General features: G+C 47.6%; 1 protein-coding gene across 2 annotated transcripts in view; it reads left to right on the plus strand.

Moving 5' to 3' along the window:
• Positions 1-17,570, plus strand: part of USP10 (ubiquitin specific peptidase 10) — a 333,623-nt gene that overhangs the window by 264,550 nt on the left and 51,503 nt on the right. For both annotated transcript variants that reach the window (XM_085638327.1, XM_085638328.1), the window contains one exon: positions 4,829-4,994. In XM_085638327.1, coding sequence (XP_085494453.1) covers positions 4,829-4,994 — 166 coding nt within the window. The remainder of the gene's footprint in view (positions 1-4,828; positions 4,995-17,570) is intronic.

Below are 17,570 nucleotides of genomic sequence, written 5' to 3' on the forward strand. Positions count from 1 at the left end.
AGTTGATAGCTTTCGACCTTCTTCCCGAAGTCTGCAATGTTATTCTGACAGCCAGGCATCCCTCCACCAAGACGGTATACGCCAGCCGACGGAAGAAATTTGTAATACATTGTACAGAAAAGTCTATTGAGACACTTTCTGCTTCCCTTTCTGATATTTTTATTTTATTTTGACCCTTTGTGAGAAGTTGGCCTGGTAATATGCTGGTCACTAGTTAAAGTGGCTACCTTGCACCAGTATAATTCGACTCGTATGGTAAATAGGTTTAAGACAACCTTTTAAAGAAAGCTATCCTAGTGGTAGCTGTGGAGAGCAGCCTTCAGGCTAAGTCTTTACAGGAATGTAAAGCAGCTTGTTTTACCTTATAATCTCTTGAATCACTAAATGAAAGGACACCACACAGGTGTGTGTGTATATATATAAAATATATATGTATTTATTACTAACAACTCTCTGCTAATTTCTTTATGAGATTAGAAGTCAGGAACATATGCACAAATCAACATTTCACAACAAGTTAAGCACAAATATGGCTGGGGCCCCACGGGCGTACCAGACCATATACTAAAAAAGAGACTTAAGAACGACGACTTGAGAAGGGACAAGGCCTAGGGCCTTCAGAAGCGCTGGGGCCTCACTAATCCACCCAAGGCAGGTAAGTAAAGGACCCACGGGAGGCACATGCAGTGTGAGAACACAGCCGCGGATCCCAATTGACTTCAATGGAGCAAGTCGCGGTTGGAATTTTAGAGTTTTAGGATACTTCGGGAGAGTCTACAAGCAAGTCACTTACAGGGTAAGAAGTTCTAGAGCCAACACACACAGGAGCACCGTAGTGCTGGAGTTACCTCACCCAGGGAAGCCGGGTGCATAGGTGTCTTTTGGTGTCGGGATCGCGGCGTCGTTTTCAATGGGAGCCAAAGAAGACTTGCTGCTTGTGAAGACAGGAGAAGTGTCCGATGGAATCCAAGGCTGGATTCAGAAGAAGGAAGACCTGAAAGCAGAAGGGACAGTGTTCAAAGTCACTTGGCAGTGACCCGGGGCAAGGAAGATGGATGCCCACAGTCGTCGGGTGATTTCAGGTGATCACGGGTGTCTTGACTCTTCAGCCACGAGGTCCAGGAGGCTTCGACGACAACCAGGAGCTGGATTGAGCGTATCCCACGAAGTGTGCAGCCTACTGCGGTGTCGGTGACCAGATTGGAGCCCACAAGCTTTGGTAACAGCAAGTCTTGAGGAAAGGATAAAAAGTCAGCGGTGCAGACCAGCAAGGTCTGAGGGACTCACCCAGGGAGGGTAAGTCAGGGCAGGCCTGGAGCAACCAGGGGAGCCCTTTGAAACTGTAGAAAGGTCTTCTGGGGACCCACAAGCCAACCGGCAAGGGATCGCGAAGACGCCTCAAGAGGATTCACTCATCAGGATCCCACGGTCACTCGGGACGAGGTAGGCCTCTGTCCTTCGGAGGAAATCCTGCTGGAGGCTTGGACCACACGTGGTCTAATGCACAAGTTTGTAGAAAGTCGTGAAGGGGTTGCACTAGAAAATAGTGCCCGGTACCCAGGTATTGCAGTTCCTAGTCACTCGTGGGGTCCACTTGCTTCAGCGTCGCTGGCGACTCACGATGGCCTTGGAGAAGTCAAGAAATCCACTTCCGGGGCTGCAGGGACTTCGGACTCCGGCGGGAGCGGGATATTTTGCGACCGTTGATTCAAAGTTTTGGTGCCTGCCAAGCAGGGGAGTCACTCCTTGACTCCAAGGGAGATTCTTCAGTCTTCCAGAGGTAGTGGAACGTCAAAGGTCCAGGATTCTTCTTCAGAGTGTCGTCGAGGGATATCTAGTTTGCAATGGCAAGGGTTCCCTAACTTATACTACACGGAAGGGAGAGACTAGCTCTGACCCCTCCTATGGGAGGGTCAGGGGAGTGGGTGGCTACACCCACTACCCTTTGTCCAGTTTCGCGCCAGAGCAGGGGCAGGTAGCCCCTGAACCGGTTTGAGCTGGCATATGCACAGAGGAGCCTACTGCTCCCCCAGTGCAGGACTTCAAAGCACTCTAGGAGTGCACACGCCCAGCCCCAATACACTAAACCCTGTCTGGGAGGTGGTTACACCTCCCTGTGACAGGATGCCTATTGTTGGGCCTCCTCCACTGCGAGTTTCGGTCAGCAGCAGGAGGGCAGCCCAGTGTCTGTGACTGGTGGCATCCATTTTGTGATGCCAGGGCTCTTCAGGATTCTACAGTGTTTCCACAGTAGGTACATGTCTATCCCTCAAGAAGGGTGGCATCATACTCCCACACCAGGTACTGGTGTGGAGGTATGATTCCAAGTTGTTTGACACCAAATACGACATGTTTTGATGCGGCCATTCCAACGTTGGCATTAACCGCGAGGTTATAATGCACTTAAGAGTATATGGTTTAACCGCATCCACAAACAGCCACACAGAATGGACCCTGAGAGCTGCAGAGGGGCCCTGCTCAGGCAGAGGCACCCCCTCACATGGAAACCAAGCACCCTGCCCTCAGGATTGATAGGGCCTGCCTTGGGGGTGACTGATAGGTTTATGTGTGTGTGCAGGTAGAGATATAGTGAACCTATATCTCAGTGAGGAGTGCTAACACTACCTCACCCAGGCTGCAGTAGCAGGCCTGTGGTGTCAGATTTAGTCTGCTTCACAGGGGTGGCATAATGCATGCTTCAGCCCCTGGTAGGCCTGTGAAGTACCTATGCCCTTGGTACCTAAGGTACCATATACTAGGGGCTCATAAGGTACCACAGTATCCAATCACTAGTGCATCTAATATGCACTCCAAGTTGTTTAGAGAGAACAGAGAGGCTGGGGCCCTGATTAGCAGGGTCCCAGCCAGACTATAGCCAGAAACCAGTGTTAACATCAGAAAAAAAGTGGGGGCAACATAAGTGCAGATCCTACTCTCCTACACCCTTACCTAGCAGGGCTCTGCTCAGGGCATCTTCAAAGGGTATATTTTGGCTTTGTATGCCTTCCTGAGGCTGCCAGACCGACCCTTCTTATTTAAATCACCCATTGTACATAGATTCCTAAAAGGCTCTGTACTTATGTTCCCACCTGCCCCTTTCATTATGCCTCAGTGGGACTTTAATGTGATTCTCACTTGTCTAATGTGCATTCCTTTCCAGACCCTGCATAATGCCCCCTCTGGCTGCTCACCATCAAAACAGCCTTGTTAGTGGCAATTACATCTGGCAGGAGGGTGAGTGAGCTGCAGGCTTTATCGTCCAAGCCCCCCTGACAAGTTGGTGCTTTGCACTAAGGCCTCTTTTCTTCTGAATGTGGTAACACTATTTCATGTGAGACAAGCTGTCACCTTGCCTACTTTTTCCGCATCCATCTAGAGAAGTGGAGCGACTCCACTGTCTGGACCCAAAAAGAGCGTTTTCATTCTACCTTGACTGCACAAAAGAGTTCCGGGTGAACGACCAACTCTTCGTAGGGTATGTTTGATCGAAGAAGGGTTGGGTGGTGCCGAAGAGAACCGTCTCACAATGTGTCGTCCTCTGCATCAAGATATGTTGCGCTCTGGTAAAGACGCAGCCTTTTGAAGGTTTATGTGCTCATTCCACCAGAGCGAAGGCTCCTACCAACGCCCTGCAATGTGGAGTCCCAGTCCTTGACATCTGTCAGGTGGCAACATGGACATCCCTGCATACGTTTACCAAGCATTACTCCTTAGATAGTCAAGTACGCAGGGACAGCCTTTTTGTCCGCTCAGTCCTGCGGGATTTAGTTTGAAAATACTCTGCAGTACCTTCTCCGGGGATGGTATTGCTTGGGTATCTATTGAAAGGTAAGGAACGTGGGGCCAGATGTCTCGATCAGTTGGACACGTTACTTAACTTCGGTAATGCCTTTTGTGGTTTGAGGCTTGATTTAGCCGCAGGTTCCTTATCGACCCACCCATACTCCCCGTGCTGCGGACAGGTTTCTAGGGTCAGGGCTGTTTCCTTTCAGGGCCCTAGTTTCTTAAAAACACACCAATGTCCATACTTTTCATGGCTCTGCATTTCTGGCATGGAAAGTCGTGAAAAGTAACTGACATCCGCGGGCTGAGGAGGTGCCGACATAGGTGACGCGGACATCACTTCCGATCGGACGCCAACAACTTCATACAGTCTACCGATGCCACCTAGCTGCACGCACGGGTATTGCTCGAAGAAAAATCTTCTGGATCCAGTGTAACGCCTTCGAAATACAAAGGTAAGAAATCTGCGGCTGGCTCATGTCTCTACCAGATAAGGCGTTACCAAAGGTAAGTAACTTGTCCAACACACTAGCTGCAAGTTTTTAGGGGTTTTCAGGAGTTCACAGTCAGATTTGAAGCGAAGGGGGGGGGGGGTGCTTTGGGCTGGAACCAGTGTTCTGCGCACATTGGGTATGCAAGAGTGTACCCCCCAATCTGTGTTCGTGTGCTTCACAACTTTTTTCTTGTAAATTTGGTCTTATTGATATTTCATTGTGCATCGACTTCCCATCAGAAATAATCTTTCATTTGGTTCTTCTATATGTTATGTTAAAATTGTGTTTCAAGAGTTAGGACATCATTTCAGCTCCTTGTGTTTTTAGGCTACATGCAACTACAAATATTACAATCAGTCACGGTAGATTGTGAACACTGATTTCTGGGCCAGTGTTGCCAAAGCAGATGTTAATGTCAGATGTTTTCTCTCCGGGCAAGACAGTCCAATCTTGTAGTTGGAAATGGTCCCAAAGAATGGCTATGGATCAGACGGGCGTGTAATGTTGGAAGCAGTAGGAGTGTTGTCTCTCACAGTTTGTTCTTCCCACAGGTCTGTGGTCTACCAACAGAGCTCAAAGGAGTCTGCCACTCTGCAGCCTTTCTTCAGTCTGCAGCTGGATATCCAGTCCGACAAGATCCGGACAGTGCAGGATGCCCTGGAAAGCTTGGTGGCGAGAGAGTCAGTCCAAGGTTACACCACAAAAGCCAAGCAAGAGGTATGTCCCGCTCACTCGAACCTCTTCCTGTCCTCAAAGTGCTTGAGGGAAGTTATTCGTTTGCATTATTAGACTGTTTCAGTAACCTGGCTGCAGCAATAAGTGTTGCTTTTGGAAATCGCATGACATCAATCTGATTTTAATGATTTAAGAAGGGAGGGTGTGATCACTGGATCGAAAATGAACCTCCAACTCACTTTCAGAAAATAGGATATGCCAATGTATGGCCTTTTGCTTCAACAGTCGAGTAAGCACTGCAAAAAAAGAAGGCCGCGAGTGAGTGATTTACGGGTTAGAGAAGAGCCGAGTCTTGACCGTTGCCCTGCGCTTGAGATGGCCAGGAAGTGGGAGTATTTCCAGAGGCAGGTGGAGAGTGTGGTTGAAGGACGTCCAACCATCACCTATCTGCAAAAGTTTGTGATTTGTAGATTAGCCTTTGTGAGAGTTATGAACTGCGGGCTACTGCAATCAAGACTGGTCAGTCTTTGGCAATGGGTGTCTGAAATATGCCTTCAAGTAGGATGTGGCTACACACTGCAATTGCCCCCTGGTGCATTACTTGTAACATATAGCCTGTGTATATTCTAAATGATTACATAGTTCCTTGTAATGAAGTACCATCTGGGGGTTCTTAAACCTTGTCCTGTAAAGTCATTTTAGAGATTTGATCCTTGTATTTCTGGCTTTCACCGAAACGCGTTTGCATTTTGCCCAAATTATTTTGAGATCTTCGAAGTGCACCATCAAAAGCGAGGCATGCAACCTTAAACTACACCCTTATCTTTAAGGTAAGTAGTGAATACTCTTAAGGACTGAGGAGACATGACTAAATGTCTGTTGTCCCTAGTGGCCTAACACAAAAGGGTGGGCCGCCACTTTAAAACGTGATGATGGTCCCCTGAGTTTGCAAAATCTCTCATATATATAGGGTAGGCCTTTAGCTGAAGGGAGGGGACTGGTGAAGAGTGCGGGACCTACCTTCAGCCTGAGACTCTTCTAGCGCCTCCGAGGTATAATTCTCACCATTGAGATGCACTCACCTGTATCTGGAGTCTGGAATGCCTAGAGCAGGGCAGCCTACTTCAGTGGTGCAATAGATTACTGGGGGGAGGGGTTGAGGGTTGAAGGAGCAGCTGTTTGTTTGCCGGTCGGTGCCTTAAATAATACCCCTTCCTCCATAGCGCCTCAAACAAGCAGTCTGTTAAATGTGTGCTGTGGTTATTACCGCACTCATTTCCTAGAGTGCCTCTTATGTGGCATGACCGTGCTTTCCTAGTCCAGGGGCTATCTATCAGGTGGTTTCCAAGCTTCTGCCATTGGCCGGAGTCTGATTCGGTTTGTGGAGTTTGCATTGAGGTGAGTTAATGATTTTTTGTCTCTAAATGGGCAGGTTTGGGTTTTACCCTAACCCATTGTTTGGTACTTTCAATACCAAGTACTTACCCTCTAAAACAATCATGGGGTGTGTTGTGGACGAATTACTGACCATGAAACCCTAAGAACCGGAATCATATCTTTGATTTAGCACTTTACCTTAATTTCATGGGATTCTAAAAGAACTATTATTTTACCTAATCTGAAAAAAATCTTTAAATATTTTGTGCTGCGTCATAGAAATGTGTGAAAGAAAAACACTGGGTTGTCTAGTACAGTTAATTACAAGGGGCCACCTCCCCAACACATCTGGTTTCTGTAATCATGGTGTTGTTGAACATCACACTGTACTGTTCCTAGTGCAGTACCTTCTATCTGATTAACCCTTTTGCACTAAAAGGTTTACTGTACAGCACTCTGCTGCTCTTTGGAGCAGCTGTTTCCGCCACATCAGGCACCCAAAGAAAAATACAATTCATACCACAACATAAGCTCAGGGTCCCTGCTCCTCAGAGGTTTGTTGTCAGTACCTGACTCCGACTAACCATGTGCTGTCCTCTGCACAAGAGTCTACGTTGCAATTTCCCCAACCCATAACTGCGCCATTGATCCCAACATCTTTAAACGCTGATTTTTCTCCGACTTGAGTCTTGTCGCTCCTTCTACCAGTGGCCTTGCTGCCAAGGGTACCATTTAGGGTTTTGCATGATGAGAAAATCATCCAGTCTCTAGAGGAAGCTCTAAATTTGAAGTTAAGCCCACTGGCTGACTTTTCTCTATGATATTGTTTTGAAGGGAATTCAGTCGGTGGATTCTGCTCTGTGTTTTAAGTTGTGTTCAGATATCAGACCCCGATCTCTGAATCCGGTCTTAAGTATTCATTTACAATTTTAAGGCAAGTTCACTAATTTTGGGCTTGAGTGTCTCTTCGTATCTCCACGTAAGGACATTGTCAATTGAGAGACTGAAGGGAAGGGATCCTACTTGGCAAACATGTATTTAGCAGCTCTGTGGATTCTGCCATTTAATATTATGTCATAAAGGGCTAGCAGGACACCCTTCCTTCTCATAATGTGCTACATCGAGGTACCTCTCAGTTCCTGCTATACCACATAAATGGTGCTTATGCACCTCAGGTCTGTGGACGAAAAGCCGGAGGCTGAAAGCGTTGTAATAAAAACTAAAGGCTGAATAGGGTGTAGTCCGTGTTCCAGTTAGGATCTTGACCTGGCGCTTTTCAAATTAGGTTAATTGGCTTTTTAATTAGTAAAAGTACATAGCTGTCTCAGATTTCACAGTGACCATCCAATTTAGAGTGCAATGCTCTAAGATATACTGCGTCTGCCATAATGTGCGGCCTTCAGTGAACTCTGGGGTATATTTGGGATGGCTCAGCGGGCATTGTACTTTAATGATCCAGCCTGTCCCAAAGACGTATTCTGAAAGTGACCTACCAGGTACTTGTTAAAACCCGAAGGCTTGCTCCCCCATATTTCAAATGTCTGGCGTGTGAAGGGTGGCAAGGGGTGTGTTGCTGAAGGCCATAGGATTGGTCTTCAAGGACTCTGAATGATGTGCTGGCCAAGCTTAGGAAATCCAAAAAGAACAATTGATGGACTGAATGCTGAACAATGTTCAACATTTACTCCAGTACAGCGATCTGGGTCTGAATCCATCGTTTTATTTGCTCCCCATGCCATTCTAGTTTAAACCCAGAGATATGCAAATCAGTCTTGACCCTGCTCCCCATGGGAACAGTCCAGCCCAAACTGCCTGGCCCTCCCTGTACCGGAAACAGCCATCCTGGGGCTGGTTTCGGGGTATCACCACTCATCAGCCAGGCTAGCTTGACTCCAGTGGCATGGAGAGCAAGGGATCCACGTAATGTAATATAATGTAATAGAATCTTATAAAGCGCACTGCAACTCGACGAGCATCCTGGCGCTAAAAGAGGGAAAAGCAGGGAATTAGAGACAAATATAGAGATATTAAATTTTAGGAGAGAGCCAAGTTTTAAAAGTAAACTAGAGACCCTAAGGTCATTCAGCTGGTGCAGCCCCAGGGGGAAGAATAGAGGACTCAGATGGAAAAATATAAAATTTTTGGAAAAAGCCAGTTTTTAAGTTGTTTACGAAAGACCAGAAGGTCTTTTATCTGGCGCAACTCCAGGGGCAAAGCATTCCATAGTCTCGCAGCTGCGACACTAAAAGCTTGTCCCCCAAACCTAGCTCTTCTAATTCGAGGTACTCCCACCCGGCAGGCCGTGGAGGATCGAAGGCAACAAGAGGGTATATACCAGCGAAATTTAATCTGCAAAGGTAGGGGATCCATTCCATGCAGTGCCTTGAACACAACACAGAGGGACTTAAAATAAATCCTCTGTGTTATGGGGAGCCAATGTAGCTCCGCAAGGGCCAGAGTGGAGGAAGAATGACGGGGGCGCCTGGCCTGGCAGTTCGGGCTGGACTGATCCCATGAGGATCAGGGTCAAGACTGATTTGCATATGGCTGGATCCAAACTTGGGTGGCATTGTGAGCAAAAGAACGATGGATTAAACCCAAATCTCTTGATTCGTGGTGAATGGTTGAAAAGTTTCAGCACTCCATCTTGTGGTGCTTGCCCAAGCTTAGCAAGGCTTTAAAAATTGTTTACAAGCCACTATGCCTAACCACCAAGTAGGGTGGCAGAGACATAGTCGCTGGTGCCTTCTGTGCCCTGGGACACCTCTAATGATGTATGTAGATTTATGGCCCGAACGCTGCATCTTTCCAGATGGAAGCATTATTTTATCTCAGAATGAGTATGAGGGCCATTTTGTCAGTTTCCCTCATACTTTCAGCAGCCCTAGGGTCCTGCACCTCCTATAACCTGTAGCTGTGTTGGAAAGATGTCATTCACACCTTCTAAATGTGTCATGCCAGTAAACAGCTCCTGAACACACCTCTTAACTTCACCACTCTATTCTGTGTACAGAGCCCTGATCTGGCACGGTACTTACCTTGGGAGATCTGGGCGGGGGGAGTGTTCAAAACACTCGCCGTACACACCTCGGTGGTCGTGCATAGAGCACACCTGTGACCCAGTAGGGGATAGGAATGCTGTCTGGAAAGGTTGCATGAACACGCGTTGAAGTTCTACGTGGCATGTACCAGCCATTTATGGTGCTTTTCATGCTGCAAGCTTTTCAGGTCCTGCCTAACTCTAGACTGTCTGAAACATTGGCCTGTTACCTACTGTTCATGCATTTTCAGTTTTGATTTTGGTCCCATCTTTTTTCATGTTCCCCTAGGAAAAAGTTTGCTATGACCCGATTTTGAAATAATGGCCTTGATGGTTGCAGACTCAGTTTCCCGCCAACTGTTTTCGGTCTTTTCAGTGGCAACGAGGATGGGATTTGTGTTCCTTAATTTAGTTTTCCACCTTCATTTTATAGTGTCTTTTGTTGTTTCATTGTTGTATGTTATTTAGGACAATACAATGCTATCCTTTTTATTAGGTCTCGCCTGGCTATCGCGTAAGCAATCGCTCAGCGAGACTTATGTAGGGGCTTCAGAAAATGCTCCCAAAGGCTTCCCAGGCGGATCGGGTGGCGGTTACGCGCACAACCACGCGCATTCCATTTGCCACCAGCTACTTCCTGCGCGTGCGCCGCCTTACGCATTCAGAGAGATTTAGTAAGGGGCACAAGACTTTAGGAATGCGGTTTATGGCCAGTGCATGTGAGGCATTCAAGCGCGAAGCTGGCATCGGACTTGAAAGCAGCAGACTGCTTTCGCCAGTGCGCGCTCGGCCTCACTTCCTGCATCCCCTCTTACAACAATCAACTTTCGTTATAACTCACACCCCATATGCTCGTTCCCTCCCACCCTTCCTTTGAGGTCCGCTTTTCTTGTTTACAAACCACGCCACACACTGCTGCACGCCACACACTGCTGCACGCCACACACTGCTGCACGCCACACACTGCTGCACGCAACACACTGCTGCACGCCGCACTCTACCACACGCCACACACTACCACACGCCACACACTACCACACTACACACTGCTGCATTACACACTGCTGCATTACACACTGCTGCATTACACACTGCTGCATTACACACTGCTGCACGCCGCACACTGCTGCACGCCGCACACTGCTGCACGCCGCACACTGCTGCACGCCGCACACTGCTGCACGCCGCACACTGCTGCACGCCGCACACTGCTGCACGCCTCACACTGCTGCACTCCGCACACTGCTGCACGCCGCACACTGCTGCACGCCGCACACTGCTGCACGCCGCACACTGCTGCACGCCGCACACTGCTGCACGCCGCACACTGCTGCACGCCGCACACTGCTGCACGCCGCACACTGCTGCACGCCGCACACTGCTGCACGCCTCAAACTGCTGCACGCCGCACAGTGCTGCACGCCTCACACTGCTGCACGCCTCACACTGCTGCACGCCGCACACTGCTGCACGCCGCACACTGCTGCACGCCGCACACTGCTGCATGCTGCACACTGCTGCACGCCGCACACTGCTGCACGCCACACACTGCTGCACGCCGCACACTGCTGCACTCCACACACTGCTTTTATGCGAGTTTATGCTACTGACATTGTAAATGACAATGCCTTTTATTTGTTTTAAAACCAAAACCTAAATAAAAGGCATTGTAATTTTACAATGCCAATAGCTCAAACTCTTATAAATGCGAGACCTATTGCATTGCAAATGCTTGTTGTATAAGGAATTTGGGGGGGGGGGGGGGGTTGTTGGGTTGTACCTGGTTCTTAGCTGGGCTGAAGATTAGAGACTCCCTGATTGGTGAAACAAAGGTTTGTTGAACGCTGCCGGAGACTGACGGTTCATGCCGCGGCTTCTATAACAAGACATTCCCAAGTATTGAACCATCCTCATAAGTAGATAGAGGACAACATAATTACGTGGTATTTACATTTTGTTTGATTCTTCAATAAAAGGACAATTAATAGAACAGAGTCACCATCTGGCTCACCAATCAGTGGGTCTCTAATTTTCACACAGTCCTGAAGATTGTCCCACAGATGCTTAACAATCGAGACCGAAACGTCGATGCCTAACTCCACTTTCTTTTTAGTGACTGTTTAATTGATGCTTCAAGTGTAGTTCCTTTGTGAGAGACAGGTCTTAGTACTATATTTTTGAAGTGTGTTTTAACATACGTAGACATATAACCTAGTAACATAAAGGATTGCAGTGCTTATTGGTAATGTATGTGGAGAATGCTTTGTGAACCTCTATTTAATTGTAATTTTCTTGGTGTCATAATATAAATTTGAGAATAAGACCGTACACCTGCTTTAAAATGTATTTTCTCTCTTTTGAAAAAATTAGATACACAACTTTGAAATGAGTTCCCATGCCATGTTCTGGCCTCCTAAAATGATTAATCTATTCATAAGTCAAAATGTTTTTATTTGAATGAATCACTTGTTGGCACTGTTACCTAATTTCCAAGACCCGACCCTACAAGGGTATATTGGATTGCAATTGTGCGTCAAACAGTCAATAAAATGAAGCTGCCAGGGGTCTTGGCTGAGCAGTGAATGGCCCCTGAACAAAAACATCTCTGCCCTTCCCCCAGCTCACCTAAATCACCCATAGCTTACCTGCCTCACGCTGAAGAGTGTTGTTGGAGTGTAAGCAGGGTGAGAGGGTGGCGGGCGGGCAAGGAAGGGGGAGAATGGGGTGTTAAAGACCTCCCCCTCTGGTACGATAATGAAGGCCCACTTTAAACCGGAAATCGGACAGAGAAACGAGAACGCAGGGACACGGGCAGGGCTGGAGCTCGGTGAGTGGGGTGCTGCTGTCTTCATAACCTTAGTGCACGCAGCTCCGTGCGCCCCTCACCCAGGAGATTGGCGCCCTGGGCCAGGGCACAGCTCGCACATGCCAAGATGGACTGTATAGCGAAGCCTCGGGACCCTGAGGATTGTTACGTGGTCCGGTTTGTGTTTGCTTTAGATGGTGGGACACAAGTAGTTTTTTTTGTGTGTATTATTCGACTAACGTCAATATGTGCTCTTTGATGTATTAACGTTAGGACACGGCGACGTAATTGTTTTGTTTTTTTAATTTAGGAAGTGCTTGGTGCTCTTAACTGTTATAAAAAAAAAAACAAGGTGCTATTCACTTGCCTTTACACGTTTATTTATTTCACTTATCTTTCACGATAACGTTTTTGGATTTGGGGTTTTTTGGTCACAAATTAAAGACTTGTTCCCGAAAAAGGCTTCTTAAAATTGCAAGGAAAATATTAACTATAGGTCAAAAATTATTTCTCCAGTATTCCGCAGTGCATTCCTTTACGTTTACCAGCTGCAGTGCAGACGTCATCTTGCTGGTTTGTAATAAATACGGTTCTCTCGCGGCTGAGCGTCCCTCTGCTCACGCAGTCTGTTCAACACAGGGCCTGCGCGCAGCGTCCTTATGGTCGTAGCCCCAGGGCCGGACTGGGAACTGAAAGCAGCCCTGGCAAATTTTGGCAGACCAGCCCCCATAAGGTGCATAACGAGCAAGCGTACCGAGCGAGCAGACCACTGCTAAGGGCGTTGGGGGGGGGGGGGTGTCCCCCCAAGAAAAATGTGGAAAAAGAAAGGCCAAAACAATGCATTTTTCAATTGACAAAGCCACTAGCTTGTTATAGGTAGGTGTAATGTAACGCGTTGCACTATATATCTGAATACAATGACAGAACCAGCAAAATAACAGTTGGGCTGCACACTATGCTAAGCACAGATGTTTAGCTTTCCTGTTTTTAAACCACACAATTAATTACATCAGCCACGCCCCTTTGAGAGACCTGTTTTTTCATCCCACTTAAAGCCCTGCCTGACAAGCCTCATCAGATGACTCTTTGCTTGTCCCTGAACCAAAGAGTGAAAAGCGCAAGGTCAGGGTCACTCATCACTTGCTGATTGGTAAGGTGATGTTCAGCCAGGTCACGAGTTAGATAGATTCAATTCAAACTGAAGAGGCGAACAGGCCTGAAGTACAGGGCGTCTGTTACAAAGGATTTGGTGGTTTATTGGTCCTCATTCAGTATCTCTTTTTCACCTGTGTGTCTTTTTAGGGATTTCATGTGGTAGCTGTCACAACACTTATTTGAACGTGCTCCTAAAACCATTCCTTCGTATTCTTTGCACATTTCCCACCACAAATCCCCCCCTTTACTGCCCCTAGCATCTCTCAGCTAGTTTCATATTTCCTCTCTATTAATCTTTACTTTAAATAGGATTTATATTTCTCACTGCCCTCTCTCTGAATCATTTATATTCATTTATTGAGAGCCCATTGGCAACAACAATACGAGTTCCTTTCAAAATAATTGGGCCAATGCATGCTTCTATCGAGTCACCACCCACCGCCCTTACCCCACTTTTCTCGCTTCTGCACTTCCTCTGAACTTTCTTTCTTTGCCCTTCTCCCCGCCCCTTACTCTTGAATCACACCAACCTCGCCTTTACCTGCTTTTCACCTATTGGTCTTAATTATGCCGTCTGCCAGCCCAGCACGCGCCTCTCTGTACATTTAAAACGTTTTGCCCAATCATGACAGTACAACATTACAACGTTTTTTATTACTTACATTAGTTTATATTGTGGTGTGGATCGAGTGGGCAGACTTGAAGGCCTGCTCAGGACTTTGCTGCTTCTCGAGGAGAACATGCCCGGCCTGAAAAGGTGACGCAGTTATTGTGGCCCATGATTAAAGCAGGACGAGAGGCTGGTCAGAACAGGTTTGTCCAGTTTCCCTCTGACTCTGAGTTCCTCATTGCCAGGATAGAGCTCCTCTCCCCTGGTCTAGGTAGCTGGAGGCTCCTGTGGTGCACACGGACATGGATGGCATTTGGTATCTGCCCTGCAAGGACCCCTCCCGAGATCTAAACATTAAAAGGGAGGCGGTGCCTGGACTCAGGGCCTGGGTTGTCGGTGAAGGGCCCCTAAAAAGTGAATACCTGCATGCCAACACGGCCTAGTAGGCATCAGCTGCACTGGCATGGATGGGCTTCAGAGCACACACATCTGTTGCACTTACTTCCCTGGCATAAACTGCGCCCCCAACAAGCAAGAATCAGGACTGTGCTAACGTTATAACTTCATGCCAATGTGGTGCTCCGGAGGCTATGTCATATTTACACCCTGCATTATATCCACATGCTTGCAGTCTACCATGACGTCTGCTGTGGTGAGTTCCTCACTATGGATGCCCATTGAACACAAATCCTGGCTGTCTCTACTAAGCTTGGTCGGAACTACCTACTATGCTGCAGTGTCGGAGGGGGCGTAGACCATTGGCCCGTGATCTGTGCACCCTCCCCAAATCTACGCCCCCTCCCCAAGTTCGCCCTATACCTGCGCTGTCATTGGCGGTGGGGAGGGAGGGAGGGGGCATTCTAGTCCTCGATGGTGTGCGTGCACTGCCTACATGGATGCGCCAAAAGTGTACACAGCGCGCACCGCACACGCACGTGAGGCACTACTAAATTCAAACAACTGCATTGTTGTTGAATTTAGTTGTGTGTGCGATCTGACCTTTGTGCGGTGAGTGAAAAGAAGCTTTTCCCCGCGCGGAGGTCAGAGTGCAGAGAAATAGACTGTCATGGATGGCGGCCATCGGATTTTATAACTGGGGCTGATGTTGCTTAAAAACCGGCCCCCTGTGACAAAACCGGCCCCCCACCCTTCCGGCCTCCCGGGGGATTGCCCGGTGCCCGGCATCACCAGTCCGGCCCTGCGTAGCCCAACATATTGCCCGACTATGTGATTTTCTTTCTAGGGCGGATGGCGCAATGCACACTGTCACCCAACTAATACTAAGCACTTCCCCAACAAAAGGCCAGACCTGTTGGCTTTGCCAGTGCGTTTTAATACTTATTTAAAGTAATTGAAGGGTCCTGCGTTTAGGGGGACAGATTCAGTATTCCAGCATACGGGTTAGTGTGCAAGCACGGCTCCTCCTGAGTGCTGGTAAGCATCCCCTGCTGCTGCTTGTACTCTGCACACCGCCTCTCCGAAGCAGGGTAACTTTCAGGGGCAGGGTTTCCTCCACCTCCCGGCTTTGCCTCGGTCGTTCTTTCTGACAGCAAAGTGCATTAATGTAAAATGAATGCCTTGGGAGCTCTTGGCAGCACATGTAGTAAACCTATAGTCGGCCTGTCGGAGACTTGTAGTTATGTATGTGTAGCTTGATTCATTTAGTCCTCCTACAAGGAGCGCCTTGTGTCGAAGCGCTGAATCATTTCATCAGGTGAGCCAGCAGCGAGGGTTGCACGCTGAAGCCAGAGGAGAAGTAATATGAATGTTGGAATTAAATTACAGCCCTTGGCCACGCAAGGTATTCATTTTCTGCCTGAATGTGGTTGAAAAGTTCAATACACTCTCGATGCGCGAGCCATATTTGTAGGTTAAGGTTTTGGTCCAGTATGAGACAATGCAGTGTTTTGTGCTGTCTCTCCGAAGAATAATCTTAAATATCCCCTGAAATGAGAATCGATAAGTCCAGTCCGCCCCCAAGGAACTCTATGAACAGGAGTGTATATGCGGCTATCCTAGTTCATTGCTTTGAAGCGCATCGCTTGAATAGGATTACGCTTTGAACTGCATGTTCGTCATGAATTACCACAAGGCTTCTGGTTTGCTGGTCTGTCTTTCTTGGTACACGCCGACAGCCCTCTGCTCAATGAGAGGTTTCGAAGAAATGGTGGCTTGCATGTAGGTGTGAGTGACCGCTTCTGGTTTGGATCTGACCGACTGTCTCGTCTGGAAATAAATGCACCCACAAACATTGCTGAGGACGGGACACATTTTGTCTTTTTGGCTTGTCTTGTAGAACATGCAGGTAGTTTGAAGACAGACGCTGCTGTGTATGCGAGCCAAACCTAGTTTGGACACATAGTTGCATCTCTGCCAAACCAGATCTTCCTATACGAACAAGAAATTTGCCATAGTCAAATGGAGTGCCCTGGGTTCAACAGTACTGAACTGCGGCACCACACTACACCCAGACATCGTGGTCTGCGTACATGTTCAAGGTTGCAAGTGCCACCATTTTGATGCTCTTGAGTCCATGTTTGAAATATTGGTGTTTGGGTTGAGCCCAATGAAAGAGGCAGAGGGACTTCCAGTTTATGTACAGTAAGAAAAGGTTCCCTCTCCATTTTGTTAACAGTGTATTTTAGGAATATGCAGAAGTTGCCCTGGTTTCGTGTGGGAAATTCACAAAGCGCGACTGAAGAAATGCTGAGTCCCTCTGGTGAATAGTTCAGTGACACTTGCAGAGGAATTAAACTTCTTGTTGATCCTGCAAGCCAGTGAGGTGGGTGTGGCTCAGTGGTTGGAGACTTGAGCTATACACGCCATGCTGAGTAAGCTTGGCCACCGCATTTTGAATTATTGAGTCTACAGAACTTGGCATGGTTTAGCCTCTCCTAGGCGGAGAGCAGTGCAAGGGAACTTATACTGCTGATTCGAGGGCTGCACCTGCTCGGTGAAAGCGCGTGAGTGGTTTACTGCCAGTTTTTAACATAGGCTGTGAAAGTTGTCCGTCGGCCTCTTCTTTCTGTCAGCTAAAACTTTTTTCTGAATGCCCTGCATCTCTTTACTCCATAGCAGTGATTTTCCACTAGCTTTCTAAGAGCAAAATATCGCCCCATGAATTGAAAAAAGCACAATGCATCCATCATGGTACTTTAAACGTATGCAAAGAGCATAAAGATTTGCCGTTATTGGAAAACGGCAGGGTGGGAGGCCGCTTCCTCCTTAGATGCTCCGTCAGTTCTCGAGCATCATCCTTCTAAAAGAGGTATATTTGCATCCATCATGAGAATTAACATTGCCGGAAGTAGTAGCCAGTGTGCACACCCATCTTTCAAATTCATTCTTTAGGGACCAGAGTTCTCTTCTCTTTCGTAACCTAGGCGAGTCTGGGAATAAGTGTACAGGGTGCACTAAACACAAATTAGCCCTTCTTTAGGGCTGCTCCAAGAACTGAATCCCTCCCTTCTCCATCAATTTACCCATGAGACCCACTACTCCACCCCAATGTTACTGGTGTTGACTCATTTTAGTGAAAACCTTTATTATCAATCTTCAGTAAGGATTGTAGATGACTACCTGACCTTTATCATTCATTCGGTTAGATAGCTTCTTGGATCTTAGCCCTTT

This window comes from Triturus cristatus, chromosome 12, assembly GCF_964204655.1.
Source record: "Triturus cristatus chromosome 12, aTriCri1.1, whole genome shotgun sequence".
NCBI lineage: Eukaryota > Metazoa > Chordata > Amphibia > Caudata > Salamandridae > Triturus > Triturus cristatus.